This window comes from Amphibalanus amphitrite, unplaced genomic scaffold (genome assembly GCF_019059575.1).
Source record: "Amphibalanus amphitrite isolate SeventyFive unplaced genomic scaffold, NRLGWU_Aamphi_draft 000017F_arrow, whole genome shotgun sequence".
NCBI classification, from domain to species: domain Eukaryota; kingdom Metazoa; phylum Arthropoda; class Thecostraca; order Balanomorpha; family Balanidae; genus Amphibalanus; species Amphibalanus amphitrite.
In genome coordinates, this window is record NW_024881513.1 from 1,676,252 (window position 1) to 1,696,691 (window position 20,440).

The following is a 20,440-nucleotide window of genomic DNA, read 5'->3' on the forward strand; positions in this document are numbered from 1 at the left end:
TCAACAATATGGCGCAGCTGATACAAAATATGACGCAGCAGAAAACAAAACATTCCTCTTCGGGGAAATTCGTCTAGAGTGGGGCTGTAGAGTTAGTACCGACTTTGGACTCATGTATCATATCATTTCTTTCTGAATATCATTGGCCTGCTGTGACGTTTTTTTTTGTTGCATCCATATTATTAGTCATGGTCAAAATCAAACTGCTGCTTGTCGGCCCGGTTCAGGTGAGCGTGAGGTCCAGTGGGATTTGAAACGCTCAGGTCAGGTGCTCCTATGCTTCACCAATTTCCAGTAGGCATAAGCATCATATGAGAAGAGTGCGTTGGGTCTAAACAGTAGGAGATAATTGCAAAAAAATGTGTTGAACGGGAGGCTGCAGCCTGCAGGACAGGCGAAGCATCGAAGTATACAGGATAGGACGCCACCGACCACCGATCGCGACACTCTGGCCGGCACCGTCTCTCCAATGCTTGCTGTTTATCCAAGTTGTTGTTTTAGTTGGTTATTTTTCATATCCTCTGTGTTCATCCATTCAGGTGGGGAGGGTGCTAGGGTTTTGACCGGGAACTGAACTTCGCTACCGCCCACCAGTTTTGTCTCGCGGCACGCTGATGTTTCCGATGTTCTTTGTACTCTGATTGGTATATGGGCCTTGCTCTGATTAACCTTCTAACCTTTGTGAGACGTCCACCACCACGTGTGCTAGAGTAAAGAGCAGGCCCGCCGTTTCTTTGCGCTTAGCTTCTCTCTCTCTCTCTCTCTCTCTCTCTCTCTCTCTCTCTCTCTCTCTCTCTCTCTCTCTCTCTCTCTCTCTCTCTCTCTCTCTCTCTCTCTCTCTCTCTCTCTCTCTCTCTCTCTCTCTCTCTCTCTCTCTCTCTCTCTCTCTCTCTCTCTCTCTCTCTCTCTCTCTCTCTCTCTCTCTCTCTCTCTCTCTCTCTCTCTCTCTCTCTCTCTCTCTCTTTCTCTCTCTCTCTCTCTCTCTCTCTCTCTCTCTTTCTCTTTCTCTCTCTCTCTCTCTCTCTCTCTCTCTCTCTCTCTCTCTCTCTCTCTCTCTCTCTCTCTCTCTCTCTCTCTCTCTCTCCCCCTGCTCCTGACCCTTACGGGAGAGGAGAGGGGGGGGGGCGCCGGAAGCCAAGCTGCAGCCGCGTGCTCACGCGGGTGGCCGTGGCCCGTGGGCTATCCTGAGTGGGCTACCTCCGAGGAGTCGCGTTACCCAGCACCTGCAGCCTACAGACCCAGCGGCCAGCTGCGACTCGCCAGCTCCTTCAGCTTCTTCAGTTGTAGGACTCCTAGTCATATAAGGTGTATGTATGTACATTGTACAGTCTGTCTTAAAAGTACCGCGCAAAGTGGCGGTGGATCCATCAAGCCTGACCGAGAAAGGGCCTGTTTTAATTTAAAAGTCACCGACCAATTGACCTAGGGAATGGATAAGGATGTCAGTTGCTTCAGTGACCCAAATTTAGCAGACCCTTGCTCAGTCAGGCTCGATGGATCCACCGTCACTTTGCGCGGTACTTTTAAGACAGACTGTACAGTCTGTCTTAAAAGTACCGCGCAAAGTGACGGTGGATCCATCAAGCCTGACCGAGGAAGGGCCTGCTATAATTTGAATGTCACCGAACCAATGGAGCTGGGGAATGGACGAGGATGTCCATTGCTTCGGTGACTCAAATTTGGCAGTCCTTCATCGGTCAGGCTTGATGGATCCACCGTCACTTTGCGCGGTACTTTTAAGACAGACTGTACACGGTGCAGCTATCAACACAATACCCAATTAGACCCAATAATACCCATTGTCTGCCAGTGGATGGCTCGCAGCCCTGGATAGGAGCAGTTCCATGAATGGGGAAGTCGTATATCCAGCAGCTCCCGCCGGCGCGGCTGCTGGTTGGGGCGCGGTGGTCTGCCCCTCGCGACGTTTACGTTAAATGGATTTTTTTTTGTACGTCGAAGGTTTCAAGGCTCAAACGCCTTAAAAAGGTTACAGATGAGGTCTAAGTCTGCTTCACAGTTCCACGACGTTTGTCATGTGCAACACTCAGGACGACTTATGTGCGCCATCGAGAATGCTTTTATAACTATTTATCACAAGCCTCTCATTTTTTTTTTCAGTCTGGGAAGACGCACCTGGCCAATTTCCTGGCGGACGCGTTTGAATTCTCTGGCGACGAGTACTGGCCTACGAAGGGCGCGCGGATTCTCGAGTTTGACGTGCGGGACATCAACGTCAACAACAGGAAGGACAAGGTGGACGTGGAGCTGTGGGACGTCAGCGGCGACCGACAGTGAGTGGACGCGCGGCCCGGTGTCTGTCTGCCCAGTGTTTGTCTGTGCAGTGTGTCTGTCACTGACGTGTGTCCGCTGACGTGTGCCCGCTGTGCAGGTACGAGGGCTGCTGGCCGGCCATCCAGCACGAGGCCAACGGTGTACTGTTCGTGTACAGCGCCTCGCGGGTGGAGCGCGACGCCCGCGAGCTGGAGGCGCTCTACACCAGCTTCGTGCAGCAGCAGGGGCTGCGCGACTCGCAGTGTCTGGTGATGGCGCACCAGCAGGGCGCCGACCCCGGACACGCCGGAAAACTGCGTCAGTACCTGCCCCAAACGACAGCCGACCAGCGGCCGCTTCTGTGCCATGTGCTCAACGTACTGGGTCTTATCCATGCTCGACTCACCATTGTTGATTTAAATGGAAAATTTTAACATAATGCATTTCTGAAGATGTAAATGCTGCTGCTTGATAGACAATTGAGGGTGGCAAATGTTTCAATTCAATGGTATAGATGAGTTTTTTTTTGTATAACATTTCAAAATAATTAGTCTCTAAACGGCGACGCTCATCAAAAGTCTTAACGTAAGCAGCGATCACTGCCTCATGCACTCAGTGCAGAGTCTATTGAGCCGCCGTCGGTCGGCGGCGCTGCCCCGGCGCGCGGTGTGTGACCTCTGCCCCGGCGCGCGGTGTGTGACCTCGTCCCGGCGCGCGGTGTGTGACCTCTGCCTCTGTGTGACCTCTGAGTCTGACCTCTGTGACCTCTGTGTGACCTCTGCCCCGGCGGCGGCCGCCAGCCGGCTCGTCGTTCGCCACCATCCCGCAGGTGGACGCCAACCTGGACGCCAACACCAACCAGATCCGGTCCGACTTCAACGGCTACGTGTCCCAGGTGGCCGGCATGGTCAGCGAGGCGCGAGAGAAGGCCGAGCGCGACATCGTCGGCAAGTGAGGCCGCGCCGCGCCGCGCCCACAGCGGCAGCGAGACGGCGGCGGGGCGCCGGTACGGGATCAGCTACCATCCACACATTACCAATCAGAACCACTATAGGTTGTTTGGCTTTCAAGTAATTATGTGTTGGAGGAAGCAATGAACTTTTCTGACTTAGCAGCGTGACATGCGTTTCCTGCGTGTGCTTTATTCCGTATCACAATCCGTTTCCATATTTGCTGTCGTACTAACAAGCAGCTGAATATTCTGTAATCTGTCCAACTTTGCCGATATGTTCGGTCCAGGCAAGTGGAGAGCGCTGTGACGCGGTGGCCAGTCGCCGTCCGACGACGGCTCACGGCGGCAGCATGGACACGCACCTCTCGGTGGTTACTAGGCGGTGCCATCCTCATCACGGAACTGTGTGACGCCAGCGGTCTGTGGCCGTAATCGACTGAACTCTGTGCAGTGCACTTGTAAAGGGCATCACGTGTTGCTCCGTTATCGTGTGCGTCTCCGTCCATATTTACCACCTGCCTTATCCACGAGCCACGCGTTGTATAATAAAAGATGCAATTGTAGAATATCTTATAAATATATTCTTTGGGAACACGTGTTCGAAAACGATATACAACCCTATGACACTGGCACTGATTGGACGCGATATATGTAGAGTGTCTGCTAGGCGGTGCAGTAACGAGTCTAGCCTCACGTGCTACACTGGACGGAGTCGCAATGGACGGTCGGGACGCCGCCTCAGGCCGGTTCCGGCGGGGGGTCAGAGCCGCCCGGCCGGCGGGGCACGGCGCGGGGCGGGGGGTCAGTGCCGCTCGGTCGGCGGGGCACGACGCGGGGCGGGGCGGGGGGTCAGAGCCGCTCGGCCGACGGCCGGTGCCGGCGCACCAGTCGCCGCAGGCTCGCCAGGTCGGCGGCTGCGGCGCGCTGGCGCACCTGGTCCAGACTGCGCTCCACGGACGGCCACGTCTGCACCGTGTCGGAGGCGGCGGCGGCGGCGGCGCGCCGACCCGCGCACAGCGTGTCGTCTGCCGAGCGCACCGACTGCACGCTGGTGGCGCGCTGCAGGCTCAGGCGCGCCGGCTTCTTGGGCGGCCGCGGCTTGCCGTCCAGCGTGCTGACGCTGAAGGCGCTGCCCGTGTCCGAGTCGGCGGCGGCCGGCGGCGCGCCCAGCTGCTGCAGCCGCTGCAGTATGTTGCGCGGCTTCTGCTTGATCTTGGGCCGGATGTTCTGGTAGATGGGCCGGTGGCCGGCCGGCGGCTCCGGCTCCGACTCGGCGGCAGAGGTGGGGGTAGCCGGCGGGCCGTCCGTCCGGCCGGCCACGTTCACTGGGATGGTGGCCGTGTGTGGGCCCTTGGTGAACACCTGCACGTCCTTCTTGGTGCGGCGCAGGCTCTCGTCGGTGACGCCTTTGATTTTGTCCAGGTCGGCCTGCATCTCCTGCACCTGCTCGTCCAGGTAGCCGATCCGGTGGCTGAGCCGCACGTTTTCGGTGCGGTACGCCTCGCTGTCGCGCACGCAGCGCTCCTTCTCGGCGTGCAGCGCCTTGTTTTCGAGCGTCTTCTGTTCGAGCCGGCCGGCGAGCAGGGCCAGCTCCTCTCGGAGGGCGGCCAGCTCCCTGCCGGCGCCGCGGCGCGCCGCCACACTGGGCGGCTGGCAGCGGACCACCAGCAGACGCAGCGGCGCCGCGGCCGCGGCCGCCGCCAGCGCCAGCAGCGCCTCCTTGCGGTGGCCGAACACGTGCTCACCGTTCAGCTCCAGCACCCTGCGGCAGACGGATGGCCGGAGACGAGGGTCAGCGCAACTCAGAACCAAGTACACGCTGTAAAGAGACCGACAATCCAGACACCTCTCCATGGTTTTACAGTTCATAGGCATTACGTGCTCCCTCTCCCGCTGCCACCCGGGCGGGTCCCGGGGGGGGGGGGGGGGGTCGCTCACCGATCGCCCTTGCGCAGTCCGGTGCTGTCCATGGCCCACTCGATGAGCACGCCGCGGCCCGACAGGTGGGTGCTGACGGTGAAGCTGGGCGAGCGCGGCTCCCACTGCAGCGTCACCAGGTGCAGCGACGTCTCGGCACTGGTCGGCAGGCAGCTGCACGGACACACAGAGCCGAGGTCAGCGTCCGCACTTCACTCAGAGACCGGCAGACGGGGTCGGCGGGTTAGCGATGACGAGCCGATCGGAAGAGGGATAGCCGTTGACTAGCCCCGTTAGACAGTAACGATGTCGTCCTGACGGCTATCGTGGTGAGTTTCAGACAGTGCGAGCGAGATGTACCGGGCACACGGCAAACTGAACCAGTTGATTCGATTACTGGCAAATAAGGGATAGCTGAATGGGCACCGAATCCATCCATAGCAGAGAGCTAGCCAAGATCAAATGATGGGGGTGCGATAGGAATCCAGACTTTATATGAATCTAATTCTTAACGGTTATATGTAACGGAGTGCCAGGAGCGAGTGGCAAAGCCGTGCGACAAGCGGTGCGGTGAGGCCTGTCCGACTGGCGGTGCGGGTCTGTGAGACACGCTGTGCGGTGAGTCTGTCTCACTGGCGGTGTGGTGGAGTTTGTGTGGCTCGCTGTGCGGTGTGGTGGAGTCTGCGCGACACGCTCTGCCGTGGAGTCTGTCTCACTGGCGGTGCGACACGCTCTCTGACCTGGTCAGCGAGAGCCGGTCGGCGGCTGCCGGCCCGCCGCCGCCGCCGCCGCGACCCTCGGCGTCCTCCATCTTGGCGCGCAGTGTCATCTGCTCTGCCTGCAGGTCCAGGATGTGCAGCTCCTCTCGCTCCAGCTCGTACTCGAGCTCTGCTTGTCGAATGCACGCGTCGATGTTCCTGCGAGCGGACCACAGCGCGACCTCACACTACAGTGCACACAAAGCATAGGACAACGGCGTTACAGTCACAAGACGTCATTTGACGCACAGTTACACGTCAGCTCTGGCAAATGGCAGGGAAAGCCGCTCTAGGAACGGGAGGACACGTGTCGCTGCCCACATGCGGTATAATGTTTTACTCTCGATTTAAATAATCATGGGTGTGTCGGGAGCAGGCAAGGTCAGATCATGGGTCCGTGGTGTCAAAATCATTTCCTCATACAATTTACAAGCAAAACCACTCATACTGAATATCTAAAGCAAAACGATAAAAATATACATCACCACGCACTCTGAGGCCTCGAGTTTCTCCAGGGCGAGTCGGAGGTTTTTGGCGCGCGCGCGGCTGGTGTCCGTCTGTGTCTGCAGCCGCGAGAGGCGCTCAGTGAGCGCGCGCCGCTCGCGCTCCCGGGCCGCCCGCTCGGCGTCACTGTCACTCTGCTGGGCTGACTCGATCTGGCTGCGCAACCTGCCACAGGCCACACGGCTTCCGTCAAACGCGGGCGCACAACAACGGACGTGGCTTCTAAATCTGTTGAGTAATAGGCATTCAACTACAATCCGATATCGAAGGTACCTGGACAGCCATCGGCGACCAAAGGCAATGCTATGTAAACATCTTCTGCCATACTATTCAATGCTTTTACTCAACGGGACAACGGCATTGTAGTTGCAATCCTATCCAATACCCATTTACGAGGTCAACGTTAATTGATGTTTCCGAGTTAATGTCGGCCAACATCCAGCATTTCATTGCCAGACTATATTGTCTGGATGGTGCACTAAGTCCGTGGTCGGCTGCCGCCGCCGTGTGGCCTGCTCACCTCAGGATGGTCTGGTCCCTCTCACGGAGCGTGGTGTGCAGCAGCTCCAGCTCACGGAGCAGGTCGCGCGGCCCGGCGGCGGCCGGTACCGGTACCGGTACCGGTACCGACGCCGTCTCCTTCCGGCGACGGCTCGTGCCGGTCGTGGTGGACAGCGAGCTCTCGATACCAGCCATCTGCAGCCGGACAGTGGCCACACCGTCAGCGGACAGTCAGCGGACACCGTCAACGGACAGTCAGCGGACACACCGTCAGTAGACACAGTCAGCGGACACACAGTCAGCGGACACAACGTCAGCAGACACCGTCAGCGGACACACTAACAGCGGCCAAACCGTCAGCGGACACACCGTCAGTAGACACTAACAGCGGCCAAACCGTCAGCGGACACACCGTCAGCGGACACACCGTCAGCGGACACAGTCAGCGGACACACTACCAGCGGGACACACCGTCAGTGGACGCACTAACAGCGGACACACCGTCAGCGGACGCACTAACAGCGGACACACTACCAGCGGGACACAACGTTAGCGAACACAGTCAGCGGACAAACTGTCTGTGGACACCGTCAGCGGACACAATCAGCGGACACACTAACAGCGGACATACAGCCAGAGAACACGGTACTGGGACAGTTTAGCGTGCGTGCAACGCGGCGGCCGCCGCACCGTCAGCCATCAGAGCCAGTATGTGGAAGATTTGCCGTCAGGTGAGACCGTCGTATGCGGTTGGCGGTTCGATGAACCAATCTAATAAGTCTGCATCTTCCCATTAGCAGGGACACTACCGTACATACCTTGGCTTCCACGGTGGCCAGATGTGAGAGCGCCGGCGGCTGTTCAGATTTTCCGGAGCCGGCGCCGCTCAGTGACAGCGTGCTCTGCAGAACGGGGGACACGACGTCACACAACGAACAGCGTGCTCTGCAGAACGGGGGACATGACGTCATACAACGAACACCGTGCTCTGTAGAACGGGGGACATAACGTCACACAACGAACACCGTGCTCTGTAGAACGGGGGACATGACGTCACACAACGAACAGCGTGCTCTCCAGAACGGGGGACATGACGTCATACAACGAGCAGCGTGCTCTGCAGAACAGGGGACATGACGTCACACAACGAACACACCGACATACCAGCTGTACCAAATCTATTCGCAAAAACACAGCTTGACAGCTGACACCATATAGCCATGGAGGAGAGAATACATAGCTATCGATAGTCGGATAGCTGATTCCTAGTCTCTGTGTCAGTAGGTCTACTGGCCCATTTAAGCAGTCATGAAAAACGACTTTAAGAAACAAAGTTTAACCCGCGCTGTGCTGGTGGCCTGAGTTTTCTGTGTCGTGCTAGGGGGGGGGGGGGGAGGCGTTTTCACGCACCCCTCCCCACCCCCGTCTAGGCTCCTGGGCCACGTAGCGACACGCAGTTCTACATATATACCCTGCACGCAGTAAGCGGCAATCGAAAGAGCGTCAAAAATAATGACGGAACAATTTTAGTCATTTTTTAGGTCAGGTCAAAGTCCAGGTTACCAGAGGTCATCAAAGGTCAAATTTAGCCCTTTTCAACAATTTTGGACACTGCCAACGGCTAACTCGGGAACCAGTAGAGCTACAGCGCCGTGGAATGCCGCATTCGATAGCCCTTTTACAGACCTTTCTGACTGTCGTTCTCAGATTTGACCTCAGGTCAACAGTTGAGCCTCCAGAGTGCAACCAATAAAAAATAGCCGTTTTCACGAAACAAGTATTTCGGTAATAACTTTTGACTCAAGAGAGCCACGATATTAATTCTGCCAGCATCGTGTTCCTCTCGTCGAGGAGCGTCGAATGTACTGTTCATGGAGCTTGAAAGGTCATGTTAAAAATTTAACCTCAGGTCAAGGTCATGACCTGACCGGAAAGGGTCGTGTTGCATATCAGACGGTCCGTATCGTTGAGCTGAACATATCTGACATGTTTTCACCGCTCTCGCACGTCTCTATCAAAGGTTAAAATAAAAAACTGCTGGTGACTTTTCATGACCTGAGAAAAAAGTGTTTAAGAACTTGATAAACGTGTTTGACGTCTAATTACAGAATCCATATTATCTATCTGAATGTTCCTTATGATTTATAAATCAACGCATCCAGATATGCCACCACGGTGATTATTATACAGGGTCTTTCATAATGAAAGTTACTTTTGAACATTTAGTTAGGAGCTCTTAATTTACCATTTTCGCGTGAATTTTATATGCGTATTGTTGCAAATTGATCAGGGTTTTGTCCCAAAAAATAAAATAAAAATTCACAACACCAATTTTCCTTCACGGAAAAGCAGAGTACGTCGACACCACTAAAACGCATTACGGATTACGGTCGACGGACAAGTCTTCATCCAATTGGCTCTCCCCTGCGTCAACACTGAACGGGGTGGCTTACCTCAGGCTGCTCAAGGAATGCTTCTGCCTCAGGTCAGGGACAAGGTTCAAAGAGACGGCCTGTGGTTCCAGCAGGATGGTGCTACAGTGCGCACCACGGCAGCTGTTGCGCCAGTGGCTGATCGAAAATTTCGAAGAGCACGTTATCAGCCACCTCACCGAGCGACCGTGGCCACCACGCCCACGGAGTCCTGACCTCTCCCCGCTGGACTACTGGTTTTGGGGAGTCGCATTGGCAGATCTGAGACAAAACCCTCCTGCAGCCATCCACTGCGAACCACAGTGGAGAGGTTTGCTGGAAGCCTGGACCCAGACGTTGTGAGGCGCGGGGTGCGACACCTTCGTCAGAGGGCCGAAACCTGTGCCTTAATTAAGGGCGATACCTACAGTGGAAAATTCCTGAGGAGCATTAAAATGAAAGTTGTGTGTGCAAAAACGCTAATGTGTTTCTGTTCCATGTGATAGTACATATAACATGAGAAACATATATGTCCTGAGAAATAGCTCTTTCAAAAGTAACATTCATTATGAAAGACCCTGTACCTACCGGGTGTTCATTAATGAATGGAATAAAGTAGGTAGGCACCAGAAAGATATATTTTCATCTCACGTTATCAAATCACACTATGCATTTTCAAGAGGGTTTATCATTTATGATGACATCATCGCGATCACCGCTTGCCACTTGTGTCTCCTACAGGAAGTGCTCAAAGTAACACCTTCACTCCGCCACGCACGGCTCTGCCCGGCGCTGTGTGTGCCGGACCATCTTCCTCATCTGCTCCTCGCTTATGTTCTGGCGAAGTCCTCCACGACCTTTTTCAGTTATTTGATTGTTTCCGGCTCCGATTCTACCACGCAATTCAAAGCTTGGGTCCAGAACGAGAAATCCAGGCAGGACAGGTAGGGACTGTACTCGTATGCGGGCCAGTGCAGATGGGTACCTCCGCGCGACAGCGGCGTATTTAGAAAATCGCGAAGGGGGGGGCCAAGGGTTTGGAGGGCGCCACCTCACCCAAGGAGGGCGCCATACGGTCGCGAGATAAAAAATCGCTCAGTGGGGGTTGGGGGGTTGGGAGGCGTTTTTTTACCATGCCACCAGTTTTTTTTTTGCGTAACCTCGTATAGGTCGTGCTGCATTGATTTTGCATCGTGTGTATTCATTATACCTACTCCAGGTCACAAAAGGTCAAGTGTTCTTGAAATGCTGCGCCGAAGGCGCGCGAAATTTTTGAAAACAACCTTTTCCTCCGCTTTTTAGGCACGCCTTTTATACGATCACTGTTCAAAGCTCCTCTCGCTCTTTTACCAAATTTGAAGGTGTAAAAAATACCTAAGGTTTGGTCGGGCCGCTGCCACACAAACTGTACAGAAAGCTTGGCTCATGGGTGTCGATGTATAAAAGTTTATTGGCGGTGGCATATCTACGCACCAGATCACCGTATCGGATTGATACCGGAGCGCGAGATGCGTAAACATCATCCAAATGACCTCAGACCAGCCTTCATAGCCTTCTCACAGATGCATACAGTGTACCCACATAACCAGTTTCAATCGCCGAAACTTCAGATGCCTGCTGTTGCGCCCGAACCTGTTGACAAGACAATACTTAATCGTAATCCATATAGATGCCATGATGCACGTAAAGTAGGATCAATCCGTTAAGACCAAAGACGTGTTTTATGCATCGTAGAGCGTAGATAGTTTTGGTAGGTATAGATACTTCATTCATTGTGCTGAATGCACGTTCATTTGTGGCAGTTTTCAGAGGCAAGACATCAACTATGTGCAATAGAACGACTAAGTTGAAAAACATGCCAAAGGAGTAAATAAATGATAGGAGGGCAGCGATCAACGGATGTTGCCAATAGGTAGAAGGGCTGCGATCCACAGGAGGGCACTAATAGGTAGAAGAGCCCCGATCAACATCCCGAGTTTCGACAGTAGGGCACCGATAGGTAGGAAGTTGGCGAGCAGCAGGAGGGCGCCAATGGATAGAAGGGCAGCGATCAACAGGAGGGCACCAATCAACAATCAACAGGAGGGCGCCACCAGGTAAGAGGGTGGCGAGGAACAGGAGAGCACCAATAGGAGGGTGGCGATCAACAAGAGGTCGCCAATAGGTGGGAGGGCGGTCATCAACTGGAAGTAGCCAATGAGCGGAAGGGTGACGATTAAAATGGGGGTGGCAATGGTGAGGAGGGCGCCTTTGCTCAAGAGGATGACACGAACAGGAGGGCGTCTGTGCGGAGGGCGCTGGTCAACAGGAAGGTGCCAGTGGATAGGAGGGCGGTGATCAACAGGAGGGTGCCAGTGGTTAGGAGGGCGGCGATCTACACGAGGGCGCCAATAGGAGAAGGGCCCCGATTAACATTCAACAGGAAGGACTAGGGAACCAATAGGTAGGAGGGCGGCACTGAACAAGAGGGTGCCAAAAGGGAGAAAGGCGGCCTTCAAAATTTCACATGAGGGCTCAATAGGTAGGAGAGCGCCAATAATTATGAGGACGCCGATCAGCAGAAGGGCGGCAATGTGTAGCAGGGTGGCGACCTACAGGAGGGCGCCTTCGGGTGAGAGGGCGCTTAGTTACAGGACAGCGGCTTACATAGGCGACCACCGTTACGCTTAGAGAGCTACAGCCTACAAATGTGGTTGGAGGGCGCCCGAGGGAGCCCTCCAACCGTATTTGGAGGGCGTATTTGGAATGGGCGTCCTCCGAGGGCGCCCTCCATCCGTATTTTCCCTGTAAACACATTCGCAATTGGAGGGCGCCCTCCAGTCGCGATTGTTTTTCGATTCGATTATATCACAATTGCATTTGCGATTGGAGGGCGCCTTCGGCGCCCTCCAATCGCAAAGGGCGCCTTCGGCGCCCAAGGGGGGGGGGGGGGCCATGGCCCAGTGGCCCCCCCCTGCCTACGCCCCTGCCGCGCGAGATGATCCGATCGTTGAACTTCGATCGAGGGAGACCAATCATGACAGAATCAGGATCTTCCATACCTTTCCAATTGACATTTTAAGCTCTTCGCACGCCTGCCGAGCATGAGCTGTGGCATTTTTCCGGAAGAAATCCTTGACCTTTTCCATTTCACCAGGGGTCATCGGCTGGCGCCCGGAGCGCACACATGGCCGTGTCGCTGCAACCATCCTAAATCTCTCCACTAAACGCTGAAAAGCATTCAGATGTGGTATGTGGTATTGCTGCTGGTTTTCTAGGAGAAAGCTTAAGGCGGAAAGCCCGTATAACCACGGTAAGACTTTCCAACCCGGCACAGTTCTCCACAACCCAACCCGCTTGTTCATAATTGAACGGCGAGTTTGTCTTGAAGTGCCGATTTGGGCTCGTCGAAACCAGAGCCATTCATAAGCGTTTGGATAATGCTGTGATTAAAGTTATCATGTATTAAAAAATGATAAAGCCTATGTTTCATATTTACAAGGAAAAAATGCGCTCATGTGATTTATTGTTATCACGTGACGTAGCTACTTTATTCCATTCCATACTTTATTCCAACACCCGGTATATTAAACCGCGAGTAGGTAGAACAAATCTTTTAAACGTCTAGTCGATAGGCGAGACGTTTAAAATATTTTTTTTCTACCTAAGAGCGGTTTAATAATTCTATCCCGTACCGCCGTTGTATTTCGGGCGCTTAACCCTATTAGCGGCAGGCTCCTGGCTACCCCTATTAGTGGCAGGGGGGCTGTTTACGACCCCCCCCTTGATATCTCGAGATCTAACCGGCCGATTTTTAAAATTCAAACGGCATTCGATTTCGCTCAACGTGATCTACATTTCTAAAAAATAAGAATTAAAAAAGTGTCAATAGGGGGGTAGAGGGGGTAAAAACGGGCAAATTGCAGATACATTTTAGACTGTTTATCACGGCCAGGTTTCTGAACCAATCTTAACGCAACTTTTGCCGATCGATAGAGAATGAACCAGGAATTCACATGGATCCTAAAAATATGCATTTTCAAAAAGCATAGGCGGATACAGATCATTGAGATTGGGGGTACACAAAAAGTATTGTTACGTATGTCGATGTATGGCTCTATCTCTGCCTGTTGCGCTGCCTCTGCCTGTAGCGCAGTTGTGTCTGTAGCCTGTAGTCTCTTAACCCGCGCCCTGGTGGGGGGGGGGGCTATTTTTTGCCCCCCCTCCAGATTTTTCGATATATCTCCAGAACCGCTGCGCCGATCGTCACCAAACTTTCAGTACCCTCCCGGACATCAATTTTACACATTGTGACCAAAAATTTTTCCAAAGGCTATGATAGGTTGGCCGGAAATGACGTCAGAGTGACGTCATGTTCTGCCGTTTTCGACCCAAAAAAGGGTTTCGCGGGAAGAGCTGTCAGGCCTATAGCTTTGCAAATACAGAAAAACGATACAGACATAAAAGCTGTAGAATTGACAGGGCTACAAAACTGCTATCTCGGATTTTTAAAATTTTTTGACTTTGAACCCCAAAAATCAAAAAATAGATTTTTTGATTATGATAACCGAAAAATCCAAAAAGTTTTTTGAATTTCGAAAAAACCGGAATATATGTGATAGCCCCTACCGCCCTCTATCTACATACCAAATTTGAGATCGATACCTCTTTTTTTGGCCAAGTTATAGCGAAAAAACTGTTCAAAATTGATGACGTCAAATTTTCAAACTCAATTTTTAGCAAATCTAGACCTCGTAGCGCAAAACAAAGACCACCATTAGACTCCCCGTGACGAGCTGCATCGAATCAATACCCATTTTATGCAAAAATATCAACTTTGAAATTTGACCTTTTTTTACCTGACCTTGACCTGACCTCCACCAGAAAGTGACCTAAGCCGTACCTGATAGTCTTATAACCAACACCATTGAGTTGGAAATGAAAAATTGGCCATAAAACATGCATAGCACAACGTATCTAAAGTTAGGTTCATGTGACCTGACCTGTGACCCTTGGTGACCTGACCTGTGACCTGACCTGGTAATGTCAGTGACCTCTTATAACAACATATGTACTAGGCAACTGACGCCCTATCGCTGATTCTCGACAAAATGCGTTTTCTTCGGTGTTATAGCGCATTCCCTAGATGACCCGTGAACGGTGGAACATTTCATCTTTGACCTGACCTGTGACGTCATCGGTGACCCCGAGGTCAATGAAATTTGGTTTCCTTCGACAAATTTGACAGGCCTTTCGAACGCCGTTTGAATTTTGCAGATCCGTCCAGTAGTTTCGGAGATACGAGGGGGGCAAAAAATAGCCCCCCCCCCACCAGGTCGCGTTATAAACAGACCCCACCAGGGCGCGGGTTAAGTGACGCGCGGTATGTCGGCCGCCGTGGTCCCGGTGGCCTAGTGGCTTACGGCGCATGTATCGCCTGGTCGAGACCGTTTTTGCCTTGGGTTCGAGACCAGGCGGGTGAACCTTTACGCGATTGGTGATCTGCGAGTCTATGTGGGCTAGTGATCGAACACTGCGCCCTGATTGGCTGGTGGCGTGACCGGGGGTCAGGGTCGGCCGCGGCGGGCAGTCCCGGCCCGGGAGTGAGCAGGTGAGCACGCGTTCCTCAGCCCTCTCGCCTGCCTTCCTCAGATACGAGCCGTGCTGATACCGACGGTGCAGCGCTCGTGCATTCAGGGCTACCCCCTGAATGTCCCCTTTCCTGGTGCTTGATATTTCGAGCACTCGTCCATGCTGCTTGGTGTTCCGAGCGCCTGCCCATGCTGCTTGGTATTCCGAGCATGTTGTCCCATAGCCTCGTCCCTGCCATGGCTCCATTTCTCCGAGTCACTGTACACGAGTAGTTAGGCTGTTAATTACAGGCTGATATGTGTTGTCGGGTCAAACTGTTACCTTGGGAAACCGTGCTGTTCTAACCATTGAAAAGGTGCCTGGCTGGAAATAGACAGCCCAAGTGAGTTTACTCATGTGTGTCAGGGATAAAAGGGCAGGAAGTTTGGAAGGCAGGGCTATCCAGGAGTAATTAACGTAACAGTATAGTAAATAAGGTTTTTGTTGGTACTGTTTCTAAAAAGGGTGGTAATGGTCTTGTTATGTTACAATTTTCTTGTGAGAGAACGACTACAATTGTAGGTATTGGTCATGCATAGGCGGTGTCAGGGCACCTATGTTGGGAGGTAAAACATAACCCCCTTTTGGACGCCTGGATCCGCCTATTATAGCAAAAACGTGTCAAAAGAGGATGCACAATAACTTTGTATATGTTATCACATGATACCTTTCATTCACTGCTCGTAAAACTGGTGCATACAGTTATAATACATCAGCATCGTGATCTTCGCCCAAATGACTCGCACGAATAGGAACCCCCAATTCCCAGTGCTCTGGAGCCGCCCCTGGTAAAGGTATGAACTTGAAATTTTCAGGGAATGTGCCCAATTTAGTTTTAGGAAAAGTCAGAAAATTTCAGCATCGTAGCTTTAGCGGTTTCGGAGATATTCCCGAAAAACCTGAGGGGTGGATAAAAACAACCCCCCCCCCTGCCACTAATAGGGTTAAAGGTAAAAAAATACATTTTATGTAAAAAAAATACGACATTAATCATACTAGACAAAATGTCTACTATACGTTTAACAGTTTGTTAATCGTCTAGACGTTTAACAAATCAGTTAAACGACATCTGATAAGTTTCTCTCTTATCACGTGAAAACACTGCATGTTTCGGTGCGGGATAAGAATCAGTATTCATCCAACTTATAGCTTGGTAATTTTCCTTTCTAAAGGACGGCTGAATGTTACATACCTACCTGAACCATTCTTGATCCTAGACACTTACAATGTGACATTGAGATTCCACTGCTTTGGGTTGTTTTAGCGCTTTGTTAAACACTTATAGCAAAAACCAAGTTAAACGCAAGTTAAAACAATTATACGACCGTTACATGCCCAGCACTTTGTGGCAGTAGGCGTTATCGGGTACGAGATATGGCAATTTAACCACTCGTAGACCTGGAACAATATTTTAAACGTCTCGTCTAACGACTCCACGGTTACAAACGTAATTCTACCAGCCTTCGCCGGACTTGGTGGTTTGCTGTGTCCCCTTTGCCCCCTCCCCCCACACACATGACCTTATTAACCCTCGCCGGACCTATTGGTTTTCTACATACGCGCCGGCCGAGGGGGGGGGGGGGCGGGTACGACCCCCCTCGCCGTTTCGCCCCTGGTGGAGCTAGCGCGTCGCGGAAAAAAAAACGAGCGTGTGCGCCGTTACGAGACGCAGAGATTGGTATCCGATTTTAAGGTCCTAGGTCAACCGGTGACCTCTGAGGTCAGGTCAAGTGCCCTAAGGTACGGTTCAGTTTTTGGTGAATAACTTCGCAAAAAACGGCCTCAGAGCCGCGATTTTGGCAGCATCGTGTTCGCCTCGCTCAGGCGCGTCGAATGATATACTTTTTGTCCGGGTCAGGTCAACTTGGGGTGTTGACCTCAGGTCAAGGTCAGGTCAGCACCCCCAGGTCACGAAGTTGGTCGAAAGAGGTCATGTCGCATATCATTCGATTTGGCAGGTCTTCCTGAGTCCATTGGTGGCTTTCCCGACTCGCTAGCTCAATTTGATCAAGAGTTATTGACGAAAAACTAATATGACCTTGATGACGTCATAAATGACGTCACGCAAGGTCAACATTGCAAAAGTGACGCATCTAACCTTGCAAGGACTGCATCAAATCACGATTCTGTGTGCTTGAGATAGTTGGAGATCGTTCCCGGCGCCAGAATATCAGTTTTAATTTTTCCCCATTGACTTATAATGGTGAGGTCACGAAAATGACCTGACCTCATATGACCTTTAGAAAAAATCCGAGATATACAAGTTGTGAGACTCATAATGGATACTAGATCCTGCAAGTTTCATTTCCCTGTGACATCTTCTCTGGCAGTGAGGGCGTTGCGAAGTTGCGACATCTGAAGACCGTGCAGAGGTTCACTTATGACGTCATAGGTCAGTGACCTGACCTGACCCAAAAATGCGGTTGGTGTCAAAAGATCCGGCTTGAATCAAAGGTCAGGTATGCCAAGTTTCAGCTCTCTATCGCCAACGTGTTCGGAGCTATCGCGAAAAAAAACCCTATGGGGGCCGGCATCCGACCCCCCTCGGCCGGCGAGGGTTAATAGATACTCGCAAAAAAACGAGCGTGGCGCGGCTACGCGACGCAGCGACTGGTGGGCCCAGCCAAATTTGGGGTCTCCGGTCAACCAGTGACCTCTGAGGTCGGGTAAGTGCCCCAAGGAACGGGCTCAGTTTTTGGCGAATAAGCATTACATGAAGTTATTTAAACTACTCAATTTAGTTAATTTAAGGTAATAATTACGTAATGTCAATGAACTAACTATATCATTTGAAACTGGATTAGCCAGCATAGTGAATATCAAATATAGGCAACTGATTTTATTACGTCTACATTGGGTTATATCAGGCAGCACTACATGTCGTTAAACATCTGAACATGAGTCCGAGTTGCTTCATTTTTATCGGTTCGAGCTTCCAGCACACTTAAGGTAGAATTTTGAATTAAATTACTACAATGAGCCAGTTCTAACTCAGCAATCCGTATATATGTGAAATATTAGGTAGGTACCTACCTAGCATATGATATGAAACGCATATTTAAAGCTGTTCTTTACTATCGATAAACTGAGGAGGGGTTGCGCAGCCACCAATGCCGCGGCCCACGTTCAGAGCACAGGCGTCACGATCGCAGGGCCGTCGGAAGAAGGCGCTCGCCGCTCACGTGCGGCCCCCGGCCACGCGGAGCTGAGCGGGCGACACAGACGTGACGGCGCCGTGATGGCGCGGCGCGTAACACCGTCACGGCGCGCTGCCAGCTGATGCGCCGCTCCGCCGCGACACCCACGGCGTCACACGGGTGTGTGAAAGGCGTCACAGGCCGCGACACCAGGGCGGTGTCGGACCGTGAGCAGGTGCAAAGGCCACTGTGGGGACGTGGCTCGCCAAGAGAACATGGAGTATACTGTATAAGGACACTGGACAGAGGTGCTGCGGGAAACGGGACCACGTGAATGTAGGTATTTCCCCATAAGGGCGTGAAAAATTAGGAATGTGACAATTCACACCCCTAAAGACAATTCACCACCTGGCGCAAATCGGAATCAGAGGCAATTTTTCCCAGGTCGAAGACTATGTTGGAGCTGCAGTTGGGGTCTTGAGGTCAACAAATAACGTCTCGAAGAATCGACCACTGACGTGTCTGACTACAACTGAACTGACGGACCTTAACATAATTCGACTTCCGAAACAGGGGTTATGTAGTGGGTACCTATGCGAGGTGCAGAAGATAATTGTAACGGTTGTAAGTTGGTAAGGAACGTCCTGCTAAGTGCGCTCGTTCCGCACGTGTGGCAGGACGCGCGCTAGCGCCGTGGTCCTGCTGGCTGCCGACCGAGTTCGATCTGCGTGTGTTCCTGATGGTCCGCACTCACCCGAGACCAGGTGCGGTGGCCGACGACAGCCTCCTCATCTGCCGACATGGCCGCCGCAGAGCTCCGCTTCACCCTGCGGCGACACCGGGGGCGTCAGTGGGGTCAGAGTGGCGGGTCAGCTCGGGTCACCGGGGGTCAGAGGGACAGCGGAACTGGTCAGCTGGGAGAACGGGGGACGGCGGGGAGCGGGTCAGATAGGGTCACAGGGCTCAGTTACGTTCGGGAGACAGCGGGGCCGGACAGCAGGGGTATGTGGGGTTAGACAGGCCGGTCGGCGGGGTCACGGAGCTCGGCGGGGGTCACAGGGGGACTGCGGGGCTCAGAATGGGGGACTACGGGGGGGGGCTGCAGAGTCAGCAGGGGACCGCGGGACGGGCCAGCTGGGGTCACCAGGGACTGCGGGGTCAGCGTGGAGACTGAGAGGTAGACAAATGGTGCACAGACTGAAGTCCTGTTTCGAAACGTGCACCGACGGGGGGGGGGCGGTTATCCGCCCCCTAATGTTTTTCATAAGTAGCGGAAAAACCACGGCGCGTAGCGCCCCGACATTTGGTATGACTATTCCCACATCATTTTCACACATGGCACGCAAGTTTGAACCTCCTATCTTTCAAGCTCAGGTCACCAGGTCACTTTGAATGACTCAACCTCAAATCACTATTTTGCAACTTTGTCACCGTTTCGGAGCTACAGTAGATGACCGAGACCTTTGAAAGTTGCAGGATGCAATTAATAAGGCCATCGTTAGCTGCAATTTGTCTATCTCGGAATTTTGATATCGATGGCCTAAGGTCAAGTCAATTTCTTGACCTCACCGTTGTATGTGAATGGGGGAAAAATCAACCGCCTGGTTTTTTTCTCGCTGAAACGCATCAGAATGGCCAATTATACCTACTATGACCAACCCTGACTACCGTGATGTCTTGTTTGCTATTGTACAGCTGTAACGTCGTGTGACGTCATCAAAGATAGCCAAACGTTTTTTTTATTATAATAACTCCTTACAGAAAAGAGATACAGCCGCGCGAATGATCTCATTGTGTTCAGCTCGTCAAGGCACATCGAATGATGTACACGATGACCTTGGGGTCAAGTGACCTGAGGTCAATCCTTGACCTTGACCTTTCGAGGACAACACATATCATATGTTTCGATGCGGATTGACAAGAGGATGCACGATGGTGCTATTAGTTTTTACCAAGCTTAAGTCTCATCTGATCTGAGATCTAAGATCTTGACGCGTATATACCTATCATAAGCAGCAGTAAGAAGTGCAATGCAAAGACGGAACCGTCCGGCGCCGGCCGCCCCGCCGTTGGACATTATGTACACCCCTGTTACTAAAAAAGCTGCGGGCCGATCTGCTTACTACTTTCACGGGAAGATGCGCAATTCAATTTTAGGCAGAAACTGAAAGCTTGACGTCCATAGAATGATTACGGCGTGAGGTATCGGCGAAAAAACAGAAGGGGTTGGCGAAATATGCCCCCTCCCCCTTCCACTGCGCATGGTAACTGGTATGTATGCCTCACCAAAACAAAAAGTATATCATTCGATTCGTCTGAACATAAAGAACACGATGGTGCCAAAATCGCAGCTCTGCGACCATTATTGGTAATTTTTTT

General features: G+C 52.4%; 2 protein-coding genes across 2 annotated transcripts in view; one reads left to right on the forward strand and one right to left on the reverse strand.

Moving 5' to 3' along the window:
• Nucleotides 1–39: 39 nt before the first annotated feature.
• On the forward strand, nucleotides 40–3,817 carry LOC122387845 (intraflagellar transport protein 22 homolog). The gene is made up of 4 exons (XM_043378407.1): nucleotides 40–227; nucleotides 2,119–2,291; nucleotides 2,390–2,589; nucleotides 3,072–3,817. Exons 1-4 carry the CDS (start codon nucleotides 189–191, stop codon nucleotides 3,224–3,226), a joined length of 567 nt encoding a protein of 188 aa, XP_043234342.1. The 5' UTR covers nucleotides 40–188; the 3' UTR covers nucleotides 3,227–3,817.
• Nucleotides 3,785–20,440, reverse strand: part of LOC122387838 — a 26,939-nt gene continuing 10,283 nt past the window's right edge. Inside the window, exons 3-9 of the mRNA XM_043378399.1 lie at nucleotides 18,816–18,888; nucleotides 7,722–7,805; nucleotides 6,923–7,098; nucleotides 6,391–6,567; nucleotides 5,881–6,057; nucleotides 5,162–5,314; nucleotides 3,785–4,985 (exon numbers count right to left, since the gene is read on the reverse strand). Coding sequence (XP_043234334.1) covers nucleotides 4,073–4,985; nucleotides 5,162–5,314; nucleotides 5,881–6,057; nucleotides 6,391–6,567; nucleotides 6,923–7,098; nucleotides 7,722–7,805; nucleotides 18,816–18,888 — 1,753 coding nt within the window. The 3' untranslated portion in view covers nucleotides 3,785–4,072. The remainder of the gene's footprint in view (nucleotides 4,986–5,161; nucleotides 5,315–5,880; nucleotides 6,058–6,390; nucleotides 6,568–6,922; nucleotides 7,099–7,721; nucleotides 7,806–18,815; nucleotides 18,889–20,440) is intronic.